Below are 25,349 nucleotides of genomic sequence, written 5' to 3' on the forward strand. Positions count from 1 at the left end.
GATTCCTCCTCCTTCAGCCCTTTGCCTCTTCTACCTATCACCTCTCAGCTTCTTGCATCTTCTCCCCCCACCCACCCACCTACTTACCATCCCCCTCTCACTTGAATTTGCCTATCACCTGCCTGCATGTGCTCCTCCCCCTCCCCCCACCTTCTTCTTCTGGCTTCTGCCCTCTTCCTTTCCGGTCCTGATGAAGGGTCTCGGCCTGAAACTTCGACTGTTTATTTCCCACCATAGATGCTGCCTGACCTGCTGAGTTCCTCAAGCACTCTTGGTGTATTGCTCCAGATTCCAGCATCTGCAGAACTTTTTGTGTCAAATATATTGATGTACTTTTGTTAAATGCTGAACCTAAATTCCATAAGGACTATGGAAGTGGTGCTGGAACACAGAGGGTGCAGGAAATACTTTTGACTGTAGTATCTGAATATTCCCTTCTGTCATTGGTGGGTGGCACACTGGAGCAACAGGTAGTATGTATGATTCACAGTTTGTGACCTTGGTGTGATCCTGATCTCTATCGCTGTCGGTGTGGAGTTTGCACATGCTCCAAGGAGAACAACCAGTTTCTCCAGCCAATCAATCCTTCAGATGGAATCTCTCTTCTGCATGCACTTAACCTTCAGTTTCCTCCTCAAAAGTGATAAATAGAATTGTATGCAATGCTTGAGTTGTGGCCTGACAGGTATTAAATGATGGGCTTCTTGACAGCGCACTTGGTAAAGTAACACATTGATGTTAAGGACACTGACCTACAGCCATCTCTATCCCTTGCTTGTTAGGAGCAGATTAGTTCTGGCAAAACCAGAGCTACTCCACAGAGTGAGCAGATTTTGAGTCAACACCACTTAAGATATCTTTATTAGTCACACATAAATCGAAACACACAGTGAAATGCATCTTTTGCGTAGAGTGTTCTGGGGGCAGCCCACAAGTGTTGTCACGCTTCTGGCGCCAACATAGCATGCCCACAACTTCCTAACCCGTACGTCTTTGAAATGTGGGAGGAAACCGGAGCACCCGGAGGAAACTCACACAGACGCGGGGAGAATATACAGACTCCTTACAGACAGCGGCAGGAATTGAACCCAGGTCACTGGCGCTGTAATAGTGTTACACTAACCACTACACTGCTGTGCCTGCCCTTGATAGCACTTTTATAGATGACCCCCTTCCATTATTGAGCGATTAGGTGTGCAACTCATTGCATTCTCTGACTTTATTTTGTATCATTGGTGTTCATCTGGTTGATTTCATTCACCTTCTGGTCAGTGTTCAATTTTGGGACATTGATAATGAAAGAAGAGACTTGATGATCTTGTTGAAGATAGAACTTAGTTGGGCCTTCCACTTGCATTTTCTAAATGCCACCTGCTGTTTGTCAGCCCACTTTTCATATTATGTGGGTCTTGCTGTATGTCAGTACAGAATTAAGCAAAACATGCTGGAACTTCTCTGCCAGTTAGGCACCATTGGTGAAAGAGGAAACTGAGTTTGTGTCTCAGGGTGGCAGCCTTTCATCTAACATTAACTTTACTTTTCTCTCTGAAAGCTGAGGATTATCACCTGCATCTGCATTAATTTGTTTATGGAATTATTGAAATAATTTGAATAAAGGTGAATGTTTTGGGATCAGTAAAGAGCAGGCTTCCTGGTAATGTGATAAAGGGAAGACTAATGAAAGGGCAATGAAAATTGGGCTGAGGCTGAAGTGCTGTTATGCTCAGTTTGTCTTTTTCAATTACACTTCATATTGCAAAATGTTGAAGTAAGCTTGTTAAGGTGGCACCAACTTCTGATCACTGAATACATGGCATAAGCAATCAAACTAGTTTGATTATGCTGAGAGGCTGCATCAGTTGTCTCCTTAAATGAGCAAAATGTTTGATTTATTCTTGACTTTCGTGAACATAGTTGAGTATTTGGAGAGTATCCTGTTTTTGCATTATTTATTTGAAAACTTGTTTTGGTCCCTTCACTCTTATGTCCATTCCTGTACCATGATCTTAAATGTGCACCAAAAAGAGAGGGATTGGTTTATTATTGTTATGCACCAAAGTAAAGTGAAAAGCTTTTGCTTGCACGCCATCCAGACAGCTCATTCCATACATAAGTACATCGAGGTAGTAAAAAGGAAAACAGAATTCACAATGCAGTGTTACTGTTACAGAGAAAGTGCAGATAAATAAAGTGCAAGGGCCATGACGAAGTATGTTAGGAGAATAAGAGTTCATCTTTTATTGTATACAGTTAAATGCTTTCCATTGCTGGTCTTACAACAAGTTGAGAGTGAAGTATGAGTTTTTTGTTTTAACACTTAACATTTTGGGAGTTCCAACCAATGTGCAAAGCTTATAATGCCCACAAAATTTATAGCAGATGACAGTTTGAATAGGCATCGATACTTGAATTATTACTTATAATTCATTGGGTTGAATCTGGCATCCTTTTCATGACATGGTAACCTATATTAAATGTTTCTCTCTAAAAATTTGGAGCGCAATTATTAGTCGTTTGGTGTGCATATCACTGCTGCATAATACTTAGGCAAACATCTGGTTTATTTGCAGTTCCAGCAGCAATAAATCTGTGTACATTGATTAATTTCATAACAAACATCATGTAATTTGTAATGGAAATTCAGTTTCTTACTGTTGATATCCTTTGTGACAGCATATAAGCTGAAACGTGTAGTATTGTACCTTTTGTCCACTTAGTTCTCTTACGTGTTCTCCAGTTGAGTACCTCCCTGTGTTCTAGCCTTCCCTCCTCTCTTTTAACATTCTGGTTCTCCATAATACATTCATAAAAATTTTCACTGTTGTTTCAGCCTTGACATGCTTGCAATGGTTAATTCTGTGATTCATCTGTTTCCAAAGTTCCAGACTTATCTAAACTCCCCAACCTACTTTAAGTTTAATGTCTTGAACTTTCACATGGCCTTGCTATTGCTATTCATTGGATCATTTCTACTCACTTCTTTCCATCACTCTCTTTTCGTATCCCTCTCCCTCCTCCCAACCCAATGCCTTTGTCTGCTCTGGTGGGGGGAAAGTCCTCTTGGTTGTTAACTAATATTACATTTTGTTGGTTTCCCACAAAATTACGAGAGCAACTGATCAGCTCAGCTGTAACCTCCACATTTGATGCTCTAGGCCTCATTAAAATGTATTCTGTTACCATGGCCACTTTGTTTTTTTAAAAAAATTTCCCCTGAACTTTTTTTTTTGTTAGATGATATAGTTCTCTTATAAATACAAGTGACCAATTCATTTATTACCTGTAAATTGAATTCACTGAAACACAGGTGGTTGCAGCTAGTTTTGGTTTTGCTCTGATATCCTGAATGCCAACCCTGTAAATCTAAAAATCTCACTTGCATGTAATTATTATGGGGGCTAAATTGGAAAACACCAGAAAATATTAGGTAAATTGGCCATTGTCAGTTGGTGTGCAGTAAAATCGGGGGAGCTGATGGGAATGTGGGGAGATAAAAAATGGGATTAATGAAGGATTAGTGTAAATGAGTGTTTGAGGAACAGCATGGATTGGGGGTGTGTGGGGGAAATCATAGTGAACAATTAACTTGCAACAGCTCAACTTTATTTGGATAGAAATTGAACTGAATGCAAGGTGTAAAGACTTGTGCAGTTGTAGTGAGTTGAAAGAGGAGGACATTTTGTACATCAAATGTGCATAAAGTTACTTTGTGCATCTTTTTTAAACATGATTGTGCTCATTCCTAAAGTCCCTCCAATTGGGAAATTGGCTGCTTCCAGGTATGATTCACTTTAGTGTGGATGTCATTTCCCCTGTGTCAAAGTGCATGATACCAATAATGACTGAAATTGGTACTTGTTTTCAAGCTGGGACATTGACATTCTACCCTCTTGTTGTGCCTGTGTGAATGATGACTGATCTTTTTCAGCACTGGACCATTTCTGTGTGTCTGTAAGCTTGCAGCAACTTTTAACTGTAGAGATTAGTGCTTCTGATCTTCACTGTATTAGAATTCTGTGTTTGGCAGAGGGTTGGGGCCAGTAAAGATGTAAGAGTGGATGTGTGGGCGCTGGACAGGATTGTGAGATGGGGGACAAAGTCTGTGGCTAGACAAGCTGCAGAAACATCCATTTACCATCTCCTGCTCCCTCCATAGTAGCCTGGTGCTGTTATGGCTGCCATGGAGAGTGTATTTCGAAGGTACTGGCTAGCCTTCGATTAGTCCTCATAGCAGCTGTAAACTCTGCTTATTGCCACAATTAGGAAACACATGGGGAGTGTTTTTAACAAGGAGGGGAAAACATACTAAGTTTTTAAAAGGTAAATTTCACCAATTTTTATACTAGCAGTTTTGCAGGTTGGGTGTTAGGATTAAACGCAATATCCATTTAGCATGCCAAGCATGGCTGAAATCCAATTTCTTGGCAGTTGTTCTTTGCAGAGGTTTGTGAGGGAAAACTACTCCTTGAACATAGGCTATTGCTTACTGTTAAGATCTGTTTGTTCTTCCTCCTCTTCCATCTTCCAGCAGGTTGCTTTGCATGGTTTCAGCTTATTCTCCCAGCCACTCTTTACTTCAAGGGGAATAACTGCTAGTACGGAAACCTTGATGTCAGTAAAGTGTCTTCAGCTTCTGTCATACCACTCCTTGTGGATTTTTGCAACTTGCAACAACTGTGGAAAGAGATTTGTAGCAACAGTCAGAAAAAAACCAACAGCTAATCCTGAAAGTCCCTGATGATTCCTTTAAGTAGTGCTAATGAGGATATTTCCTGCTGCTTCACACATTTTTGTCTGAGGTTAAGAGTATTGAGTTCAGTTCCAGAAAGGCAGTACTGGTATCAAATTAGTTTTGCATATGGATTGATGCATCTGTCTGTGCTGCTTACTTTTAGTGTACATTTAGTAAATGAGCTATTGGTTGCTTCATTTGTGATAAAGCTTTTTTTCCTTTAGGAATGTTTCTTTTATTTGTTAAGTGTCTTTTTCATCTAAAGGATGCAATGTCCTCTATCCTTTACCCATCTTGAGGTAATTTCCTTTCATAAAAGTCATTCAAAAATATGTACAAGAAATTTGTCATTTAAATTGCTAAACTATTTCACCAAGAATGCATTAAATATTTAAGATGTTTGTGTACGTTTATCTGAAACAAATTGGAAACAAATTAATCTTTCAGTGCCTTAAAGCACAAGCATTGACTATTAGACTCAGCACCAGAAGAAGGTAATATTTCATTTAAGAAACCATTCAAAGTACATAACCTTTCCATTTCATCCAAGGATATATGAAACTTTTTATTGCATGAATAAATTTTCTAATCAAATTAGTTCTAAAACTTGGCATAGCCTTTTTATGAATTTCAATTTTATGGGTTGAAAGTGATTAGCATTTTTAGTCTCACCAATGGCATAGATTAATTAGTACATGATAAACTAACTGTTGTTTCTTTTCTTTAAGTGAGCTGAATTCAAAATTACAGGATACATTGGAACAAATTGAGGTAATGATATTAAGTAATCTGTTTTTGTTGGAACTTATTATAAAAAGTAGAAATGCAAACATAAAGCTTAGAACCCATTAAATTCTTGTTGACAAACTAATTGTTTAAATTGTGTAAGTAAACTAGGCTCCCAAGTTACAGCAACTTTTTAACTTTTTGCTTATTTACAAAATTTGTTGAGACATTCACTTTCTTGCAATTATACTACAGTGTAGTCAGAGAACAGTTCAAGTGCTTCCTTTCCCTTTTCCACTACCAATATGAAACTGCTTCTTCTTGTATCACTCAGAATTGTCAGTAGTTTGTTTGGTTCTTGATAAAATACCAATAAAAGTTCAGGAGGAAGTTTCTTCAAAATGATTGACTGAGACTGTTTTACATCTCTTGATCAGGCTAAGAGAATGTTACGGTCTTCCTAGAATTTATAATTTTTGTTTTAACCATTTAAAATCACCTTGTGCAAAGGGACAGACGTAGTGTCACGTGTAACACCTTGCACTAGATTTATTCACCAAAATCTAAAACACTGTCCAGCAAGAGAGATTTTATTATCTTTATAATCTGATTGCTTTTCTCTTGTGTTGGATCACTTGTTCAAATATGATGGGTCCTACATGTGGACTCCTTATTACCTTAAGGTTGCCTTTGTGTACATTAGTTTCATATTTTCAAAACAGTTGCAGATAGGTCTTGAAAATTATGATTAATTTGCAGTTAAGCTGTGATCTTAAACATTTGATGCTGTTATTCACTAACTTGTTTTGGATATCAGCAGAAATACCTCTTGACAAAGAGCTAATAAATGTAAAGATTTTTATTTTTATGTGAAAATTTAGATAATTATTTTTTTTAAGACAATTGAAAACTGAAATGTAATTTCTACCAATATTTTTGAACTACTTAGCTGAAGATAGTGACCCAATTATGTGCATACTCTCTGTTTTTCATCATATTATTGTATTTTGATATTTCTAATTTAGGAACAATTAGATGTAGCACTGTCAAAAACCTGCAAGCACTTTGAAGTTGGTCATTATACCAAGGTCCAACTTGCATACAGACTACTGGGAAAAACACAGGTAAATAGAATTTAATGCTGCAGTATTAATACTTCACCAAATGTGCTGTATCATTTGCTCAATTTTTATTGCCTTGCACCATAGAATTCAGTGCATTGAAACATGAGAGATTGCAGATGCTGGAAATCTGGAGCAACACTCATGAAATGCTGGAGGAACTTGGCAGGTCAGGCAGCATCTATGGAGGGAAATGTGAACTGTTTATTTCCCTCCATAGATGTTGCCTGACCTGCTGAGTTCTTCCAGCATTTTGCATGTGTTTCTCAATACATGGAAAGTCTTGATGCTTTGTAAAATTTGCTCTGCTACAAGTAATGTACTTGTTTAAAAACTAGATAAATTTTAAAATGTTCCTTGTTAAAATTTAAAAATCAATGCTGTGCTTCAATACGATGCTGAGGTTGAGTGAAATGATAAAGTTGAGCACACTGAAATACTGTGTGGTGGCAAGAGCAACTGTTTTGCTGCGTGTCCGTTTCAGAAAAGTGTCCCCAATTTTCTTCAGATTTGTGCCAAGACAGTATTTCGATTTCAACATTGACTATTTATGCACCTTACTCCCAAAATGTTTACAATTTTTTTTAAGTGAAGTTTCTGTTAAACTACTGAATTTCTTTGATCATAAGAATGTAAGAAATAGAAGCAGGAATGGGCCATTCAATAAGATGGTGGCTGATCTCTTGCCTCTGTCATTTTCCTGCACCAGTCTGATATCTATATCTATTGATTCTGTTAATATCTAATAAGAGGTTCACTCAGCTAATTCCTGGTTTAAGAGAGTTATCCTAACATAAGGGGCTAAAGAAGTTAGATATGCCATAAAACTCCATTAACGGTGTGAGCAGATTTTCTGGGCTATTGGATGATATCCTAATTAATAGTCCAACGGACTTTTAATTCACCATTTTTGTTTAGATGCTATACAGCGGTACAATATACCCAGTGAGTTTAAAGGGAACATGGGAACTTGGACCCTACTGAGCCTGAAGGGAGCATGGGAATCGGGGTCATAGATTCATACAGCACGGAAACAAGTTCTTTGGCCCAACTGGTCCATGCTGACCAAGATTCCCATTTAAGCTAGTCCCATTTGCCCGTGTTTGGCCCACATCCCTCTAAACCTTTTCCATCCATGTACTTGTCCAAGTACCTCTTTAAATGTTGTTAATGTACCTGCTTCAATCACTTTCTCTGGCAGCTCATTCCATATACGGAGCACCCTCTGAATGGAAAAAGTTGCCCTTCAGGTTCCTATTAAATCTCTCTACTCTCACCCTAAAACTTTGTCCTCTATTTCTTGATTTCCCCAACCTTGGGGCAAAAAGACTGTGTGCATTCACCCTATCTTTGCCTCTCATGATTTTATGCACCTCTATAAGATCACCCCTCATTCTCTTAAACTCTAATGAAAAAAGTCCCAACGTGCTCAACCTCCATCCATGACTCAGTCCCTCGAGACTCAGCAACATCCTTGTAATCTCCTTTGCACTCTTTTCAGCTTAACAGCATCTTTCCTTTGGCAGAGTGACTGAAACTGAACATGATATTCCAAATGCGGCCTCCCCCATGTCTTGACATAAAGTCCCACCTCAGTGCCCTGACTGATGAAGGCCAGTGTGCCAAAAGTTGCCTTCACCACCCTGTCTACCTGTGATGCCACTTGCAGGGAGTCATGTACTTGTACTCTAAGGTCTCTCTGTTCTACAACACTCCCCAAGGCCCTACCGTTCATTGTGAAAGTCCTGCCCTCATTTGTCTTCCCAAAATGCAACACTTTGCACTTATTTGAATTAAACTTCACTTGCTGTTCCTTGGCCTACTTACCCAGCTATTAAAAATCCTCCTCATAAATCCTGATAACCATCTTCACTGTCAACGATACCACCTACTTTGGTGTCATTTTAGTGCTACCGCAGAACAACAAATTTCGAGTCACACAAGTCAGTTATAATAAATCTGATTCTGATCTGCAAACTTACTAACCATGCCTTGTACATTCTTATCCAAGTCATTGATATAGATGACAAATGGCAATGGGCCCAGCACCAACCCCTGGGGAGCGCCACTAGTCACAGACCTCGGGTCTGAAAAGCAACTTTCCTCCATCACCCTCTGCTCCCTACCATCAAGCCAATTGTGTATCCAATTAGCCAGCTCTCCCTGGATCCCATGCAATCTTACTTTCCAGAGCAGCCTATCAGGTAGAACCTTATCAAAGGCCTTACTGAAATCGATGTTGACTATGTCTACTGCCCTGCCCTCATTGACCTTCTTGGTTACTTTTTTTTAAAAAAACTCAATCAAATTCATGAGGCATGATCTCCCAGGCACAAAGCCATGCTGACTATCCCTAATCAACCCCTATCTTTCTAAATACATGCAAATCTTATCCGTTAGAATCCCCTCTAGTAAATTACCTGTTGCAGATGTTATGCTAAGGTTCCCAGTGTGTCATGGGACTGTGAAAATCAGCACCTGATTAACCAGATGCTGAACCATCAAAGTTTGTAAATGATCGGCTCGTGGATTATTAGAGATTTACTATATATTATTTGGAGTTTAGGAGAATGAGGAGTGATCTTATTGATGAAAGGTTGAGATGTTTCCACTCAAGGGAGAATCTCGTACAATCAGATCTGGTTACAAGATTAAGGGCTGATTACTTAAAACTGAGGTGACTAGAAACTTTACCTTTTAGGGTGGTAAATTTCTGGAATTCTCCATGCTGGAGGGTGGTGGAAGCTAGCTCTTGGGGGTATTTAAAGAGGAAGTAGACAATTTTTTGAATGATCAGGGAATGGAGGAAATGGGGAACTAACACAGAAGAGGAGGTAAGACTCGGGCAGATCAGTCATGATCGTATTGAATGGTAGGACTGGCTTACGAGGGTGAGTGACCTCCTTCTATTTTTTGTTTTAAGAACGTTTTGAAGACTCGCTAGTAGAGAGGGACACAAGGTTTCGAGGAGTTGAAAGGAAACAAGAATGAGGGACAGACTAAGATTGCCATCATATGGAAAGCCTGCCATATTTTGTTTATGTGCAGATGAAGCTTCACTCCTCAAACTGGAATTTTTTAATGTTTTTTTTTGCGATCTGGACATTGCTTTTAAGGGTAGCATTTATTGCCTATCCCTTGTTGTCCTTGTGCAGCTAGTGCTGAGCTGCTGCCTTGAAATGCTGCAAAGTCAAAGCATCATACAGGCCTTTTGGCCCTTTGTGTCTAAGTTACGCATCTCTAATAATCCCATTTACTAGCTCTTGGTCAATAGCTTACTATGCCTCGCTGGTTCAAGTGCTTGCCCAGATGCTTCTCAAATGTGAGAAGGGCACAGTACTGTTGGAGAGGGTCTTTCAAGATTTGGACCCAGAGATAAGGAATGCTGATAGATTTCCAATAGAGGATGCTATGTGACTTGGATCTGCAGGTGGTGCTGTTGCTCTTGCTCTTGCCAGCTACCCTTTTTGTGCTGAACAAGATTGGGTTTGGAAAGTGCTGTCAGAGCAGCTTATGTGAGCAGCTGCATAACATTTTGTGGATGGTACACATTGCAGGCACTACGTTCCAGCAATAGAGGAAAGGAATGTTTGGGGTTGCCAGACAATTCCTACGTATTGCTTTAGCCTGAGAGTTATTGCTGCTGTACTCATTCAGACGAGTGGAGGGTATTCCATCAGATGCCTGCTCATGTATCCACTGTATTTATTTGGAAATTCAGTTAAGTTCTTATTGATAGAACAGCAAATGAGTTCACTGCATCATAAACTTGATCATATACAGTTTTCCATTTGCTTAGAATCATTCAAATTTGTGGCAGTGAAGGAGACCACTCAGCTCATCCTTTCAATGCCAGCTGTAAAAGAGCAATTGAGATTAATACTGCTTTCTATCTCTTGCCTTGTAGTCTTGTAATTCGTGGTTTATCAGGTGGTCAACCGAGTATCTCCTTGAAGGTGGTAAAGTTTTCTGCCTCCACTTTTTTTGGTAGAATTCCAGACTCTCCTTTGAATGATGGAATTTTTCCTCTACCTTTTTCTAAACCTTTTTGCCTATTACTTTAAACTTGTGTCCTCTAAATTTTGAACTCCTTAAATGCATTTTTTTCAGTCTTGGAACAGATAGTCCCTTATGATGTTTTCATTTTTAAATTTGGAATGCAGTCACAAGGCAGTTTTTCAGGAGATCCTAGTATAAAAGGCAAAGTTATCTAAAGCCTTATGGGAAGTTATTTTTGATCACAAGTGATCCACAGTGCTGGTTGTTTGTCTATTATTTGCAGCTAATTTGCTGCAAACCAAACATGCTGTGGGCAGCTTTGGTCTTTTTATCTGAGGAATGTTGTTCATGCAAATTAGGTACAGGGAAGGTTCACCAGACTGATTTCAGACCTATGAAGAGAGATTGGGACTATTGGACTTTTATTTGTGAGAGTTCAAAAGAATGAGAAAGGACCTCATTAAAACTTGTAATATTCTGGCAAGATTAGGCAGACTGAATAAAAGATGTTCCCTTTGGAGAGCAAGTCTGGAAGTAGGGATCACAATCTAAAGATGTAGAGTAAGGCGTTTAGGACTGAAAAGTGGAGAAATTGCTTCGCACAAGGAGTGATGAACTTGTGGCGTTCTCTGCTGCAGAGGCAGAGAATATATTCAAGAAGGAGATAGATATGGTATTACTGGCTAAAGAGATGAAGGAATTTGGGGAGAAAGCAGCAATGGTACTGAATTTGGATGATCTGCCATGGTGACATTGAATGGTGGAACAGGCTTAAAAGGCCAAATGGATACTCCCATTTTCTATGTTTCCCCATATTAGTCTGCTGGTTTATTTAAGAAAAAGTTAATTAATACCTTATTTAGAATTCAAGACAATTCCCTATCATCTGCATGCTTCCAAAATGATTTCAAGGATAAGGTTTTCTCAGTTACAAACCTTCCTCAAAAGTTAATTCATTATCAGAGTGTTACTGTTATAATATGCCTTTCAAAGTGACTTTTTAAAACTATTTTACAGACTGCAATGGATCAATTACACATGCACTTCACTCAAGCAATTCACAACACAGTGTTCCAGGTTGTCCTTGGGTATGTGGAGTTGTGTGCGGGGAATTCTGACACCAAGTTTCAGAAACTCCAATATAAAGACCTTTGTACGGTATGTATTTCCTTATCATTTCATGCAATGAGACTTTGCTCGCAGATGAGAAAAAAACTTGTGTTCATGGTGAATTCTGTTCATATACCGTACTTATTTTACTGTTCTCTCTTGTGAAACATTTTGGCCCAATTAGACTGAAAACTTTTAAGTTTTTTTGTACCAACACAATAAACTGTGTATATTCTTTTCAGCAATTTTACAAAATCAGTCAAGAATGGTAATTTATCGAAAATCGAAATAAAAACTGCATATGCTGGAAATCTAAAATAAAAACAGAAAATGTTGAAAGCCCTTGTTAGGTTAAGCAAAGAAAGAAACAGAATTAATGTTGCAAGATCTGAAATGGTATTTCTTTTTCTCCTTTTTACTCTCTTCTTGACATGCTGAGTGTTTTCAGCATCATCAGTTTTTATTGGTGACTTACTGATTTGTATTTTCTTAATGTTCTATTATGAAGCAGTATTCAATCGCTTTTCCCCAGGGCCCATTTACCCATCAATTCCTGGTCTGGTAGGCATCAATTTTGAAAATAGTCATCCTTGTTTTTAAATCTTTCCATAACCTTGCTTTTCCCTGTTTGTAAAGTTTTCCATTGGAGAAATCCAGCTGCCTCCAATTCTGGTCTCTTGATTATGCACAATTTTACTTTCTGCTGATTACAGTTTCAGCTGCCTGGGTGATAAGCTGTGGATCTTGCTGCCTCAAGTCTGTTGCCTCTTTTCTTTTTCCCTTAAGACTTTTCTTGACACATAATGTGTCTACTTATGTCCTCATTTGCTTCAAGATCTTGTATGATAATGGAGCAAATTGATGTTATGAGCATTAAAAGCATTATAAAATTCCAACATATTTATTTTTTATCTTTTGTTCTGCAACCTTTTCAAATTAGAGCTACATCTCCTATCAATGGCAATTATTGCTGACCACAGATATTGCTTATTGACTTTGCTACATAAGGAATGATGTGCTGGTAGCACAGGAGTACAACAGATTGACTCATGGAATGGGGTGGAGGACATTGACCTAGGAGAAGAGTTCAATCAAACTTGATCTTCATTTACTAAGGTTCAGAAGAATGGTGTGTGATCTGCATTGAAACTTGCAAGATTTTTACAGGGCTTGGCAGGATATCTGAGGGGATGATGTTTCCCTTGGTCGGGGTCATTCACACTCTGGGCTCAATATAAAGGGTTGGCCATTCATGACTGAGATGAGAAAATTTTTTCTTTTGTCTAAAGATTAATGAATCTTTAGAAATCATTAGTTAAGATGGCTGTGGAAGCTCAGTCATTGACATTATTCAAGACAGACTTGAATGGGCTTTTTTTGATATTAAGGTAATCAAGGGATATGGGGTTGTGCAGGAAAGTGGTGCTGAGGTAAAAATCAGCCATTGAATGGCAGAGCAGGCATGAAAGATTTAGTGACGTACTCCTTTTCTTTTTCAATCTTTTTATTAACTTTCAAATTAATACAGATTAATACATATAACATCAGTGATTATACATGTGATACGAAGAGATCGGGAGGACAATCATGACATATATAATCATAAAGAATAAAAAATATATTCTAGGCCCCACAGTCTCTTAGTAAGCTAATGTATTACAAAAAAAAATCAAAAAGGGAAAGAAAAAGATTTATCGTATATATAAAAAAAAAACCCAAATCAAAAAAAAGTTATAAGTAATAAATTGAAACAAACTAAAAAAAAAATTTCAAAAGAAAAAAAACTGGACTGATATTTCTCGATGAACAAGGAGAATTATTATGTCGTCAAATCTGCTCTAAATTCAAAGATTATTAAAAAGGGATCTATATCATATGAAAATATTGAATGAATGGTCTCCAAACTTCCTCAAACTTAAGCGAAGAATCAACAGTGCCAGTCCTAATTTTTTCTAAGTTTAAACATGATATAGTTTGAGAAAACCATTGAAAAGTAGTGGGAGGTATTGGATCCTTCCATTTAAACAAAATGGATCGCTTGGCCATTGATGTAACAAAGGCAATCATATGACAAGCAGCAGCAGATAAATGGCCAGATTCCATCATTGGTAGCCCAAAAATTGCAATGATTGGGTGAGGTTGTAAATCAATATTCAATACAGTTGAAATAATGTTAAAAATGTCTTTCCAATATTTTTCCAAAAGAGGACAGGACTAAAACATATGTGTCAGGGAAGCCACCTTCAACTTACATCTATCACATATAGGATTTATATGGTGATAAAAATGGGCTAACTTATCCTTAGACATATGGGTCCTGTGAACCACCTTAAACTGGATCAAAGAATGTCTGGCACACAGTGAAGATGTATTAACTAACTGAAGAATTTTCTTCCATGTCTCTGTGGGTAAAAGTATCTGGAGTTCTCTTTCCCATTCATTCTTAATTTTATCAAGTGTCTCTGGACATATTTTCATAATTAGATCATAAATTATTGCTATCAAGCCCTTCTGATAAGGATTAAAACCTAGAATTTTTTCCGTAATTTCAATTTTATATAGAGTTGGAAAAGAAGGCATAGTAACTTTTTAAAAAATTTCTAATCTGTAAGTATCGAAAAAAGTGTGATCTAGACAAATTGTATTTAGTGACATACTCCTGCTATTTCTGCATGATACATGAGTAGTACATTACATGGTATGGAAATGAATGCTCAAGCTCAATGTTTGTTTAAAAAATATGATGCTAACTTGACTTGTGCAGTGGTCAAACATTATGTTGAGATAAAATGATAAATTTATTTAGAATCATTATGACACAAAAGGCCATCTGATTCATCAAATCCATGCTGGCTCACCATAGAGCAAATCAATGAAGACATTTTCCCACAGCCTTCCAACTATTTACTCTTGTGTTCTTATCAAATTCCCTTATTCAATGCTTTATTTCTAAATAGTGACTTCCAGTTAATAACCACATTTTTTAAAATTTCCCCTGTGCCATTTGCACATCACTTTGAGACTATATTTCCTGGTTTTTGAAGCATCCCGTAATGGGGACGGATTGTCTTTGTTTACTGTCTTTAAACCTGTCTTGAACTTGCATCATGCCAATATTCTTGCAGGCTTTTTACTTCAAGAGATTAAAAAGGAGGAGGTACTTGATGCTTTACAGCGAATAAAGGTAGATAAATCCCCAGGGCCTGACAAGATATTTTTTTCGGACCTTGAGAGAGACTCATGTAGAAATTGCAGGGCCCCTGGCAGATATATTTAAAATGTCCTTAGCCACGGGTGCGGTGCCAGAGGACTGGAGGATAGCTCATGTTGTTCCATTGTTTAAGAAAGGCTCAAAGAATAAACTGGGTAATTACAGGCCAGTGAGACTGACATCAGTAGTGGGTAAATTATTGGGAGGTGTTGTGAGAGATAGGACATATAAGTATTTGGACAGCCAAGGGTTGATTAAGGATAGTCAGCATGGCTTTGTGCGTGGTAGATCGTGTTTAACGAATCTTGTGGAGTTTTTTGAGGAGGTCACTAAGAAAGTAGATGAAGGTAAGGCTGTGGATGTTGTCTATGTGGACTTTAGTAAGGCCTTTGACAAGGTCCCACATGGGAGATTAGTTCAGAAGGTTCAGTCAATGGGTATCCATGGAAAGGTTGTAAACTGGATTCGAAATTGGCTGAGTGGGAGAAGACAGAGTGGTCGTGGATGGTTGTTTCTCAGATTGGAGGCCTGTGACTAGTAGTGTGCCTCAGGGATCTGTGTTGGGGCTATTGTTGTTTGTTGTATATATCAATGATCTAGACGATAATGTGGTAAATTGGATTAGTAAGTTTGCGGATGACACTAAGATTGGAGGTGTAGTGGACAGTGAGGAAGGCTTTCAAAGCTTGCAGAGGGATCTGGACCAAATGGAAAAATGGTCCAGAAAATGGCAGATGGAATTTAATGCAGACAAGTGTGAGGTGTTGCATTTTGGAAGGACAAATCAAGGGAGGACATACACAGTAAATGGTAGGGCACTGAGGAGTGCAGAGGAACAAAGGGATCTGGGAGTTCAGATACATAATTCCTTGAAAGTAGAATCACAAGTTGACAGGGTTGTAAAAAAAAAAGGCTTTTGGCATCCTGGCATTTATAAATCAAAGTATTGAGTATAGGAGTTGGAATGTTTTGGTGAGGTTGTATAAGTCATTGGTGAGACCAAATTTAGAATATTGTATGCAGTTCTGGTCGCCGAACTACAGGAAGGATGTCAGTAAGATTGAAAGAGTGCAGAGGAGATTTACAAGAATGTTGCTGGGTCTTCAGGAGTTGAGTTATAAGGAAAGATTGAGCATGTTAGGACTTTATTCCTTGGAGCGGAGAAGAATGAGGGGAGATATGATAGAGGTTTATAAAATGATGAGGGGCATAGACAGGGTTAATGCAAGTAGGCTCTTTCCACCTAGATTAGGAGAGATGAGTACGAGAGGACATGACATGGGGAAAGGTTTAGGGGGAACATTAGAGGGGACTTCTTCACTCAAAGAGTGGTGGGAGTATGGAATGGGCTGCCATCTGATGTGGTAAATGCGGGCTCGCTCTTAACTTTTAAGTGTAAATTGGATAGGTACATGGACGAGAGAGGTCTGGAGAGGTATGGGCTGGGGGCAGGTAAATGGGACTAGCCGAATAATGTTTTGGCACAGACTAGAAGGGCCGAATGGCCTGTTTTCTGTGCTGCAGTTTTTTTTATGGTTCTAGAACAACTTGGCTTCCCCAGCCTCACCCTGTAGCTGAAACCCCTCATGAATTTTGCTAACCAGCTTATAATGGGGAATATGTCAAATAACCTTTTGAAAATCCATGTGGATGACATCTACATTCCCTTCATCACTCTTCTCTGTAACCTTTTCAAAAAAAATTCAGTTAAATTAATCAAAACCATGAAAGCCTTTATTACATGAAACTTCTTTGTGTGCCCATATTTTTGTCCTGATGAATATTTCTGAAAGCTTCCCAACCACTGAGCTAGTGGTCAGGCATGTACTTGTATCCAAAACAAAAACACAAAATATTGTAAGCATCCAGGAGATCAAGCGGCATCAGTGGGTCAAGGATCCTTAATCACAACTTGTAAGAGAGAAGTGTGTGAACTTGCAGAGATTGGGGTGGTGATGGTGGGAGAACAGAGGGAATATCTGTGATGGGGTGGAGACCAAAGTTGTCAAGGTAACACTTTTGTTTGCAGCCTATCACAGACATTTCCTTTATTTTCTTATTTGTATCCCTTTTGAACAAAGGTGGCACATTTGCCATTTTATGATCCTCTGGCACCTTCCCTTTATTAAAGAAGGACTGAAAAATCATGGCAAATCTTTTTCTAATATGCATCTCCATTTCATTCAGCAACCAATGGTATATGCCATCCAGACCAGCTGATTTGAAGCAAATACCTTCACCTTCACCTGATCAACTTTTCCTCTTCCATTATATCCATTACCATCACTCATTATTGGTGGTCTATAGAATGCTTCCTAATCAAGCTTTCTTTTTGCTTCTTAACTCTAGCCAAATGGTTTCTGTCCTTGATTCCTCAAGGACATCTCTGTTGCACAATAATATTTTAATCAGTATTTGGGAGTCATCACCACCTGATTTCATTGAAGTAAAATTTTTCAGTTTGATTCATTTCCTGCTCCACTTCAGCTTCTATCCTGTGTATGAAACATTATTTTAAGTTCTATGTTGTACCACAAAATTGAGGGAATATGTTATTGCAAAAGATTTCACCCTACATGCTGTGTTCACTAGATCCTTGTTAGATGAAATACGTTTAATACTTCTGTCACTTATTTTTCACTGTGTGTAAATCTATTTAAAACACCTAACAATGCCTTGTTGTGTATTTTTACATGCAAAATTATCAATGCAAACAAGTTTTGTCAGTCTGTAGCTTATTGGATTAGAATAACAATTAGCTGAGAAGCAAGAATGCCAGCTTTTCATTTCTCGGCTAATTTGAAATAACAGTCCTTTTCCAAAATAACCTCTGAGTTTATTGAGTTCATGTCTTCATTTTGGGATTTGTTGAAAGAAATATTTCTAATGAAGCCGTGAAGTTATATGTATCACCAGAGGAATCTTTAAATTGCAGACCTTTCTATTTCAGAAAGATTATTCTTTTCCCCAAATGAAAGTTGCATTTGATTGCAGTACTAGAAATACCAAGAGTTTTCAGTTGTGCTGTTCTGTTCATTCTTTGTTCATTTCCAAGATAATTACTGTAGGTTATGGTTATTATTGGCAAGGAGTTGGATTAAATTGGCGGACAGTCAGAATGTGTGCTCTACTTTGTAGAGTCTGATAATGCAACACCTAACATCTGGTAAATCTTTTGATGTAAAATGTTCCTTTTTTTGACACAACACCACATTGGTTTTGAGGCCAGCAAGGGCATAATTCTGCTGTGCTTTCTTCTAATCTGTATATAGACAATTTAAAATATGTCAAACCACTATGTATCAAAGCTTTTCTACTTTGGCTGTACAGGCATCCTGAAAGGTTCTGGATGCAATTTAAAAAATATGTATGCTTCTAAGAGTTTAAGTTCAAACAAACCTTATGGATTTTTCGGAATAAATAGTGTGAACTTGATATCCTGTGACATTGCTCATGTAAAGATGAAGGCAATGAAGAGTTAAGTCATGGCCAGAAGACACTGATGGAAATGATGGATGAAAAACTGTTTTGAGTTAGGAAGAAGGAAAATAAAACCCCAATGATTCTTGCTTTTGAGGTGGAGTAGATAGGCCCATGTTGTGAAGTTGCAAATTTTTGGACATGCTTTTGATTTTAATTTTAACTGGAGCCCTGTTTCCCATGCTCCCTTTAAAGTTACCTGATTCACTGTGCAACGTTTCAAAAAAAAAAGTGATTTAAAACTGTTTTGGAGTGGTAATAAAGAAAAACATCCAATAGTCCCAGAAGAATGCCAGTCTGGCACCACCAAAGTCAGAGGTTCTGGATTATTGGAGTTTTTACTGTACCATGACTGTCAAGAGCATTACCATTGCCAAGTCCTCACCAACAACATCCTTGGGTCACTATTGACAGGAAAATAACTAGACCAGCTACATAAATAATGTGGCTAAGGAGCAGATTAGTGACTGGGTGTCCAGCTAGTGACTCATCTTGTGATTTTCTCCACTTGCCAGTATGAGTCTGGCTGCAAGAGCATTGCAGAAACTCAACACCAAAGACTGAAAGACCTTTGTATTCAGGAGGACCAGAGTGTCCTTGTGCTTGAATCACTGCAAGTTAATATGCAGATTTAGCAAGCAATTAGGAAGGCAGATGCTATGTTTGATTTATTGCGAGAGAAATTGAGTACAAGAGTGCAGATGTCTTGCTCCAATTACATAGAGTCTTGGTGGGACCCATGGTGGAATAATGTGTACAGTTCTGGTCTCCCTATCTAAGGAAGAATGTACTTGAGATGGAGGATGTACAGAGAATATTCATCGGATTGATTCCTGAGAGGCTAGTTTGTCATACAAATAGAGATTAAGACGACTGGGCCTAACTTCTTTACAGTTTCAAAGAACGAAAAGTGATCTTATTGAAATGTACAAATTGACAGGGTAGATGTGGAGTTGTTGTTCACTCGACTTGGATACTGAGAATCAGCAGTCGCAGCCTAAAAATAAGGTGCTGATTATTTAGGACAGATGGAAGGGAATCCATTGGATCATGAATCTTTAGAATTCTCTAATCCATCACTGTGTATAGTCAAGATAGGGATTGATAGATTTTTATACATTAGAGGTTAGTGGAGGAAAGTGACACAGAGGTAATAGATTAGCCACGATCTTTTAGGGTTATGGAGTAGGTATGAAGGTCTAGATACCTAGTCTTTTTGTTGTGTTCATCTAGCTCAAAGCAACCCTATTGATTGCCACATTATCTAAACATTCACTTGCTCCATCACAAGAGCTTCGTGCTTGCAGTGAGCACTATGTACAGTTGCACTGTCATTACTTGAGGTTACAGTGAATGCACCGCACAAACCTGCAATCCCTTCCACCAAGGAGGATGAGGGTAGCAGATGGATATGAGTGTGTAGGTTTCCCTTCAAGTTGCATGTCATCCTGACTTGGAACTAGATAGCTGTTCCTTCATTGTGGCAGGATCTTAATGCTGGAATTCTTACTGACAACATTGTGAGAGTCATTTGCCAGAAGGGCTACACAGTTCAAGAGGTCAGCTAACCACCACTATCACACCTCAAGCACGATTAGGGATAGGCAATAAATGCTGGCACTGCCATTGTCATGTAGACTTTAGAAATGAAACTTGTAGTGCATGGTTTAGACATTTTTATCTATTGCAAATAGAACAATCAAGCCAACTCTTCATAAATATATCTCCAGAACTACTGAGTGTCATAACAAACAAAAATTCTGGAAAATAAGTACCCAAGAGATTGAACAGGCACACTGAAAGATTCATATTTGTGTGAAATTTGGCATCAGTGAAATAAAGTTATAGCTGCTGAAATGTTACTGGGGTGCCAATGAAGGTAACTCACATTTTCTGTAACTGCTGCTGTTAGCTGTAAGATACCGTAGCTCCAACTTTGGTTGGTTAAGTGTTGTAGAAATCTGAACTAGGTAGTAACAAGTGATTTAGAGAAGCCTAGAATTGGTACTGGAACTTGGATTAGTCAGCAAATATGTGGTCATGTTTTTAAAAGAAATATCTTCCAGAAATAGTAACTGTAACATAGAGCACAACTGATGCTGTTGAAAAGGAAGGAGATAATAAAGAAACTTGGAGGATCCATAATTTAGTAAGTAAAAGCTTTTGAGTTGAAATGAAAATTTTCAAGCTAGCACTCCATCAAAGTTTGAGTTTCCAAGATATCTAGCACATGTTGGATTTGAGAACTATTTTCACTTTAGCAAGTTATTTAATTTACTGCATTATTAAAGACAATGAAGAAGTTTGTTTGCTTTTGGTAGATCTTTTGGTTTCATTCTCTTCAAATCAGATAACCAAAGCTGCTGATCACAATTTTGTACAAAATTCAGTATCTTCAGTTTCAACAATCACATACTAGTTTTAAAAATATTTTAAAGCAGGTCCTGCTGGTCAAAACTGATCATGCAAGATATTGAATTATGTATTTCTGCTATTTGTATGTGTCTGTGGGCCTTTGACGACCCTCTTAACATTCAACTATACATTATACATAAGGCAGATTTCAAAAACTTCCAAAGATAATTTTTTTTTAAAGATTTACCTTCTGAAGTACAGTTGGAACTGCATTCTTCCAGACAAGTGATGAGTATTCCATCACACTAATGTATTCATGGTAGTTGTGCTTTAAGATGTCAGGAAGTGCATCATTCACTGCAGGATATCTAGCCTCTGATCTTGTATTTATAGCTATTGTATTTTGTGGCTGTTCCAGTTGAGTTTCTGAGCGGTGATGACCTCTTTGAGGGTAATGCTGTGGAATGCCAATGGTAGGTGGTTAGACTCTTGTTTTGTTGAGGATGGCTGTTTCCAGGCACGTATGGAAGATGTTATTTGCTGAGTTTCCTCCTCCCATTAGTTGTTTAATTGCCCAACATCATTTATGACTCAATGGGATAAAACTTCAGTCTTGCCCATTGGCCATGTGTTTGTTCAGTATGGTATGCTGCTCCCGCTGTCTACAAAGCACCTAATCTTGTGTTGTAGTTTGCCAGGTTCTCGCCTCATTTTTAAGTATATCTGCTGTGGTTCCTGCAAGCCTTTCCATACTCCTGTTGAACTAAAATTAGACCCCTGGTTCGCTGGTATTGTTAGGAAAAGGAGTTATTGTGGTGGAATGCAACTCTGCTACTGGTAGTTCACAGATCCTCTTAAAGTAGAACATAGAACAGTACAACACAAAATAGGCCCTTCAGCTCATGATGTCGGCACCAGACACAATGCCAAATTAAATTAAATCTGTTGCCTGTACATGTTCCATATCCTTCTATTCCATGCATATTCATGTGTCTAACAGCCTCTTAAACACCACTATAATATCTGCTTCCACCACTGCCTCTGGCAGCCTGTTCCAGGCACCTACCATTCTCTGTGCAAGAATACTTGCCCTGCACATCTCCTTTAAACTTTCTTCTTCTCACCTTAAATGCATGTCCTCCACTATTTGACACTTCTACACTGGGAGAAAGATTTTGACTGTCTACCCTATGTATGCCTCTCGCAATTTTATAAACTTCTATCAGGTCTCCCCTCAGCTTCCGATGCTCCAGGGAAAACAACCCAAGTTCGTCCAACCTCTCCCTTATAGCTCATATCCTCCAATCCAGGCAGCATCCTGGTAAACTTCTGCACACTTTCCAAAGCCTCCACATCTTTCCTGTAATGGGGTGACCAGAATTGCACACAATACTCCAAGTGTGGCCTAACCAAAATTTTATATAGCTGCAATGTGACTTGCTTATTCTTGTCCTCAATGCCCTGACCAAAGAAGGCAAGCATGCTATAAGCTGCCTTGACCACTCTGTTGACTTGTGTGACCACTTTCAGTGAGCTATGGACTTGGATCCCAAGATCCCTCTGTAAATTAGTGCTGTTAAGGGTCCTGCCGTTAACTGCATATTTTTCCCCTTGCAGTTGACCTCCCAAATTGCAACAGCTCACACTTGCTCGGGTTAAATTCCACCTGCCATTTCTCCGCTCATATCTGTAACTGATCTATTTCCTGCGGCATCCTTTTATTAGCCCTCTCCACTCCCCACAACTCCACCAATCTTTGTGTCATCTGCAAACTTACTAACCCACCCATCTAAGTTTTCATCCAAATCATTCATATATATCATAAGCAACAGAGGCCCCAGCACTCTTGAACAACAGATTTGTTCTGAATCTGTTTTATTTGGTGTGGTGGCAGTCCTATACTTTATAATCAAGGATCTCCTCATTATGAACAGGATACTTTGTCTCCACTGGGAAATGTCACTTCTATCAGTACTGTGGCTTCAACAGCTATACTGAAGACAAGGTGAAGTCAGGCTTTTTAAGATTAAGATTAAAAAAAAAGCCTGACTTTACCCCCTTTGTGCTTATCTGTCTATCATTCATCCCCACCTCTTGATTATTGCTTTTGTAAATTAACCACCTTATTGTTCTATGGTTCTATGTTACCATAAGCCATATACAGTAAAGTACAATTAGCAATTTCTCACTGTTGGTATCCATTGCAGTAAACTTTATCTAGCTCTGTTCGAGAATGTTGCAGTGGCAATTTGAAGAATGATTCAGTGCTCAGCATGACCACCAGTAGCTTTTTTTTTGGCTGAGGAATCACACAGATGTGAATTCTTGGACCACACACAGTATGAGGTTAGTGTGCTCAAACCTATCAAGAACTCACTTATGTAGCACCTTCAATGTACTAAACCTGCCAAAAAGCACCTCACAGGAGAAAGAAAAAAAAATAGGTATGGTTTGAAGTTAAAGGTTTTCCTCTCTTCCCTTTTGGAAAAGTCATTGAGTGAAATGAGGAAAGGAAAATAGTTTTGCATGTTTATTAGCTGGGTGATGGATTGATACCAATAACAAATATTATTTAATTATTAAAACCAATTTTCAGTTACATTAAACCTCAAGTTATACTTCACAACAGAATCTTTAAAAAAAAAGTTTTCATTAAAACTAAATTTAAAATGCTGTCCAATTGTACTTATTTATGAAGTATTTTCCCTACAGTAGTTTGCAAATGAGGTAGAGGAGAGGCTTTGGGAAATAACGTACTTAAACTAATGCATTTGGTGTCCTAATTGTCAGTAATTCACTAAAGTGGAAACTCTAACCATATTATATTTTGTAGTGCATTTGAAGCATGTTATGTCTTTGTATCAAATACAAATTGAGTACGTCCAACAATTATCTTTAACATCCATGCAGTTATGGCTATTATTCATCATCCAGGCTTCAAAACTTGTTTATCTGATGAAATAGAGGATCTGACATTGCTGGCTCCCAATGGCAATGTTCGAGTTTCATTTCATTTTTTTTAATCCAATAGGAATTTCATAGTATTTCTGTACATGGTTACATTTTCTATGTATAGAAAATTTTGTGTTTATTATTTACAAAATCTTAAATTTTTTATCAGGTCTTGAAGTGAGAGGTTATTATTCAGTAAGTAGCTTATTTTGTTGTACAAAAGGATGAATATAAATTTTAAAGGATTTATAGAATGTTTTCTAACTAAGGAGCAACCAAATATAAAGACATGAATTAATTTCCAGATTAGTTTGTCCTGTAAGAAGTCACACAATGCTATTTTTTTTCAACAGCATATTACTCCAGACAGCTACATTCCCTGTCTCTCTGATCTTTGTAAAGCCCTGTGGGAAGTCATGCTGAGTTACTATCGGACCATGTCATGGCATGAGGCACATGACAATGAAGAGTCTGCTCCAGCTTCTGGTAGGGAATGACGTGACAAATTCAGAAGTGCTGGTTATTGCCCTTGTGTATGGAATGATCTATCTGGATTGCATGCAAACAAAAACTTGTCACTGTATCTCAGTACATGTGACAATAATAAACCAATTAACATATTTCTTTAGTCACCCTGTATGTCAGTTTTGAATGGTGAATAATGCAGTATAATCGTGCATCATAAAATAATGTGTTAAATCTTTCTTTCAATGGATTGAATGGAGGTTGCCCAATTTTCAAATAATGATACCAATACTAAAATTTATATAGTTACAAAAAATGGCCAAGGACGCTTTTGCTTATATAGTGAAATAAAGCAATTTAAAGAGATATTTATACCCTATTGCTTTTCTCTTTTTAATGACCAACTCTATACAATTCTGTGGCATTTAAATGAATGGGGAGACAGGTAGCCAATAATCAGAGGCTAACAAAAGCTGCAAGTTCGCTGGGAGAACAGAAACTCCTAAGTCTGTGTTAATCATCAGTTCCTTTCAGTCTATTAGTAAATGTCATGGGAAATTACTTTAGGCATCTTGCTGCTTTAGTAAATATGTGGAAACCAAAGGCACTTTATTTTTTCTTTGCATAATTTTGTGGTTTAGTTGAACCCACATGACAATGAGGTAAAAGATTATAGATGACACAAGATATTGCATTCAAACAGCATTCAGGTCTGTTTCCAAAATAAACTTAATGACAAGTAATGGAATGCTCACTGACTTTCAGCCATAACAGAATTTTTCCGGAAGTCGTCAAATGCTTTCATACTCAAAATTCCTAATTTTTATAACATACATATGTATCTGCATAATAGACAAAAGAGTGTAAAAGAAAGCACAGGGATTTTAGTTTCCATTAACTATTTACTACTTTGGAAAGCTATTTATCATAGTTTATAATTAATTAAGTTGTGGAGCACTTACATACCTCTGAGAAGATTGTAGGTTTTAGTGCTACTTGAGCACAGAATCTGAAGTGACTCTTGAGTGTAATCAAAGGGAATGGAATGCTGTTGGAGGCATCGTAAATATTGTTTACCAGTAGTAAATGGTTACTTGTCCAAATAGACATAAAAGAGCACAATGTATCATTTGAGGAAAAGCTGGAGAACTCCCCATGTTCTGCACAATATTTATCCCTCAATCAACGTCATGGAAAC

General features: G+C 38.0%; 1 protein-coding gene across 1 annotated transcript in view; it reads left to right on the plus strand.

Moving 5' to 3' along the window:
- The window catches only part of vps50 (VPS50 EARP/GARPII complex subunit), a 127,901-nt gene that overhangs the window by 40,166 nt on the left and 62,386 nt on the right, over nucleotides 1-25,349 (plus strand). The window contains exons 10-13 of the mRNA XM_052015828.1: nucleotides 5,461-5,503; nucleotides 6,484-6,582; nucleotides 11,596-11,736; nucleotides 24,040-24,172. Of these exons, the coding sequence (XP_051871788.1) occupies nucleotides 5,461-5,503; nucleotides 6,484-6,582; nucleotides 11,596-11,736; nucleotides 24,040-24,172 (416 nt within the window). The remainder of the gene's footprint in view (nucleotides 1-5,460; nucleotides 5,504-6,483; nucleotides 6,583-11,595; nucleotides 11,737-24,039; nucleotides 24,173-25,349) is intronic.

The sequence above is a fragment of the Pristis pectinata genome, chromosome 5 (assembly GCF_009764475.1).
Source record: "Pristis pectinata isolate sPriPec2 chromosome 5, sPriPec2.1.pri, whole genome shotgun sequence".
In the NCBI taxonomy this organism is placed as follows: domain Eukaryota; kingdom Metazoa; phylum Chordata; class Chondrichthyes; order Rhinopristiformes; family Pristidae; genus Pristis; species Pristis pectinata.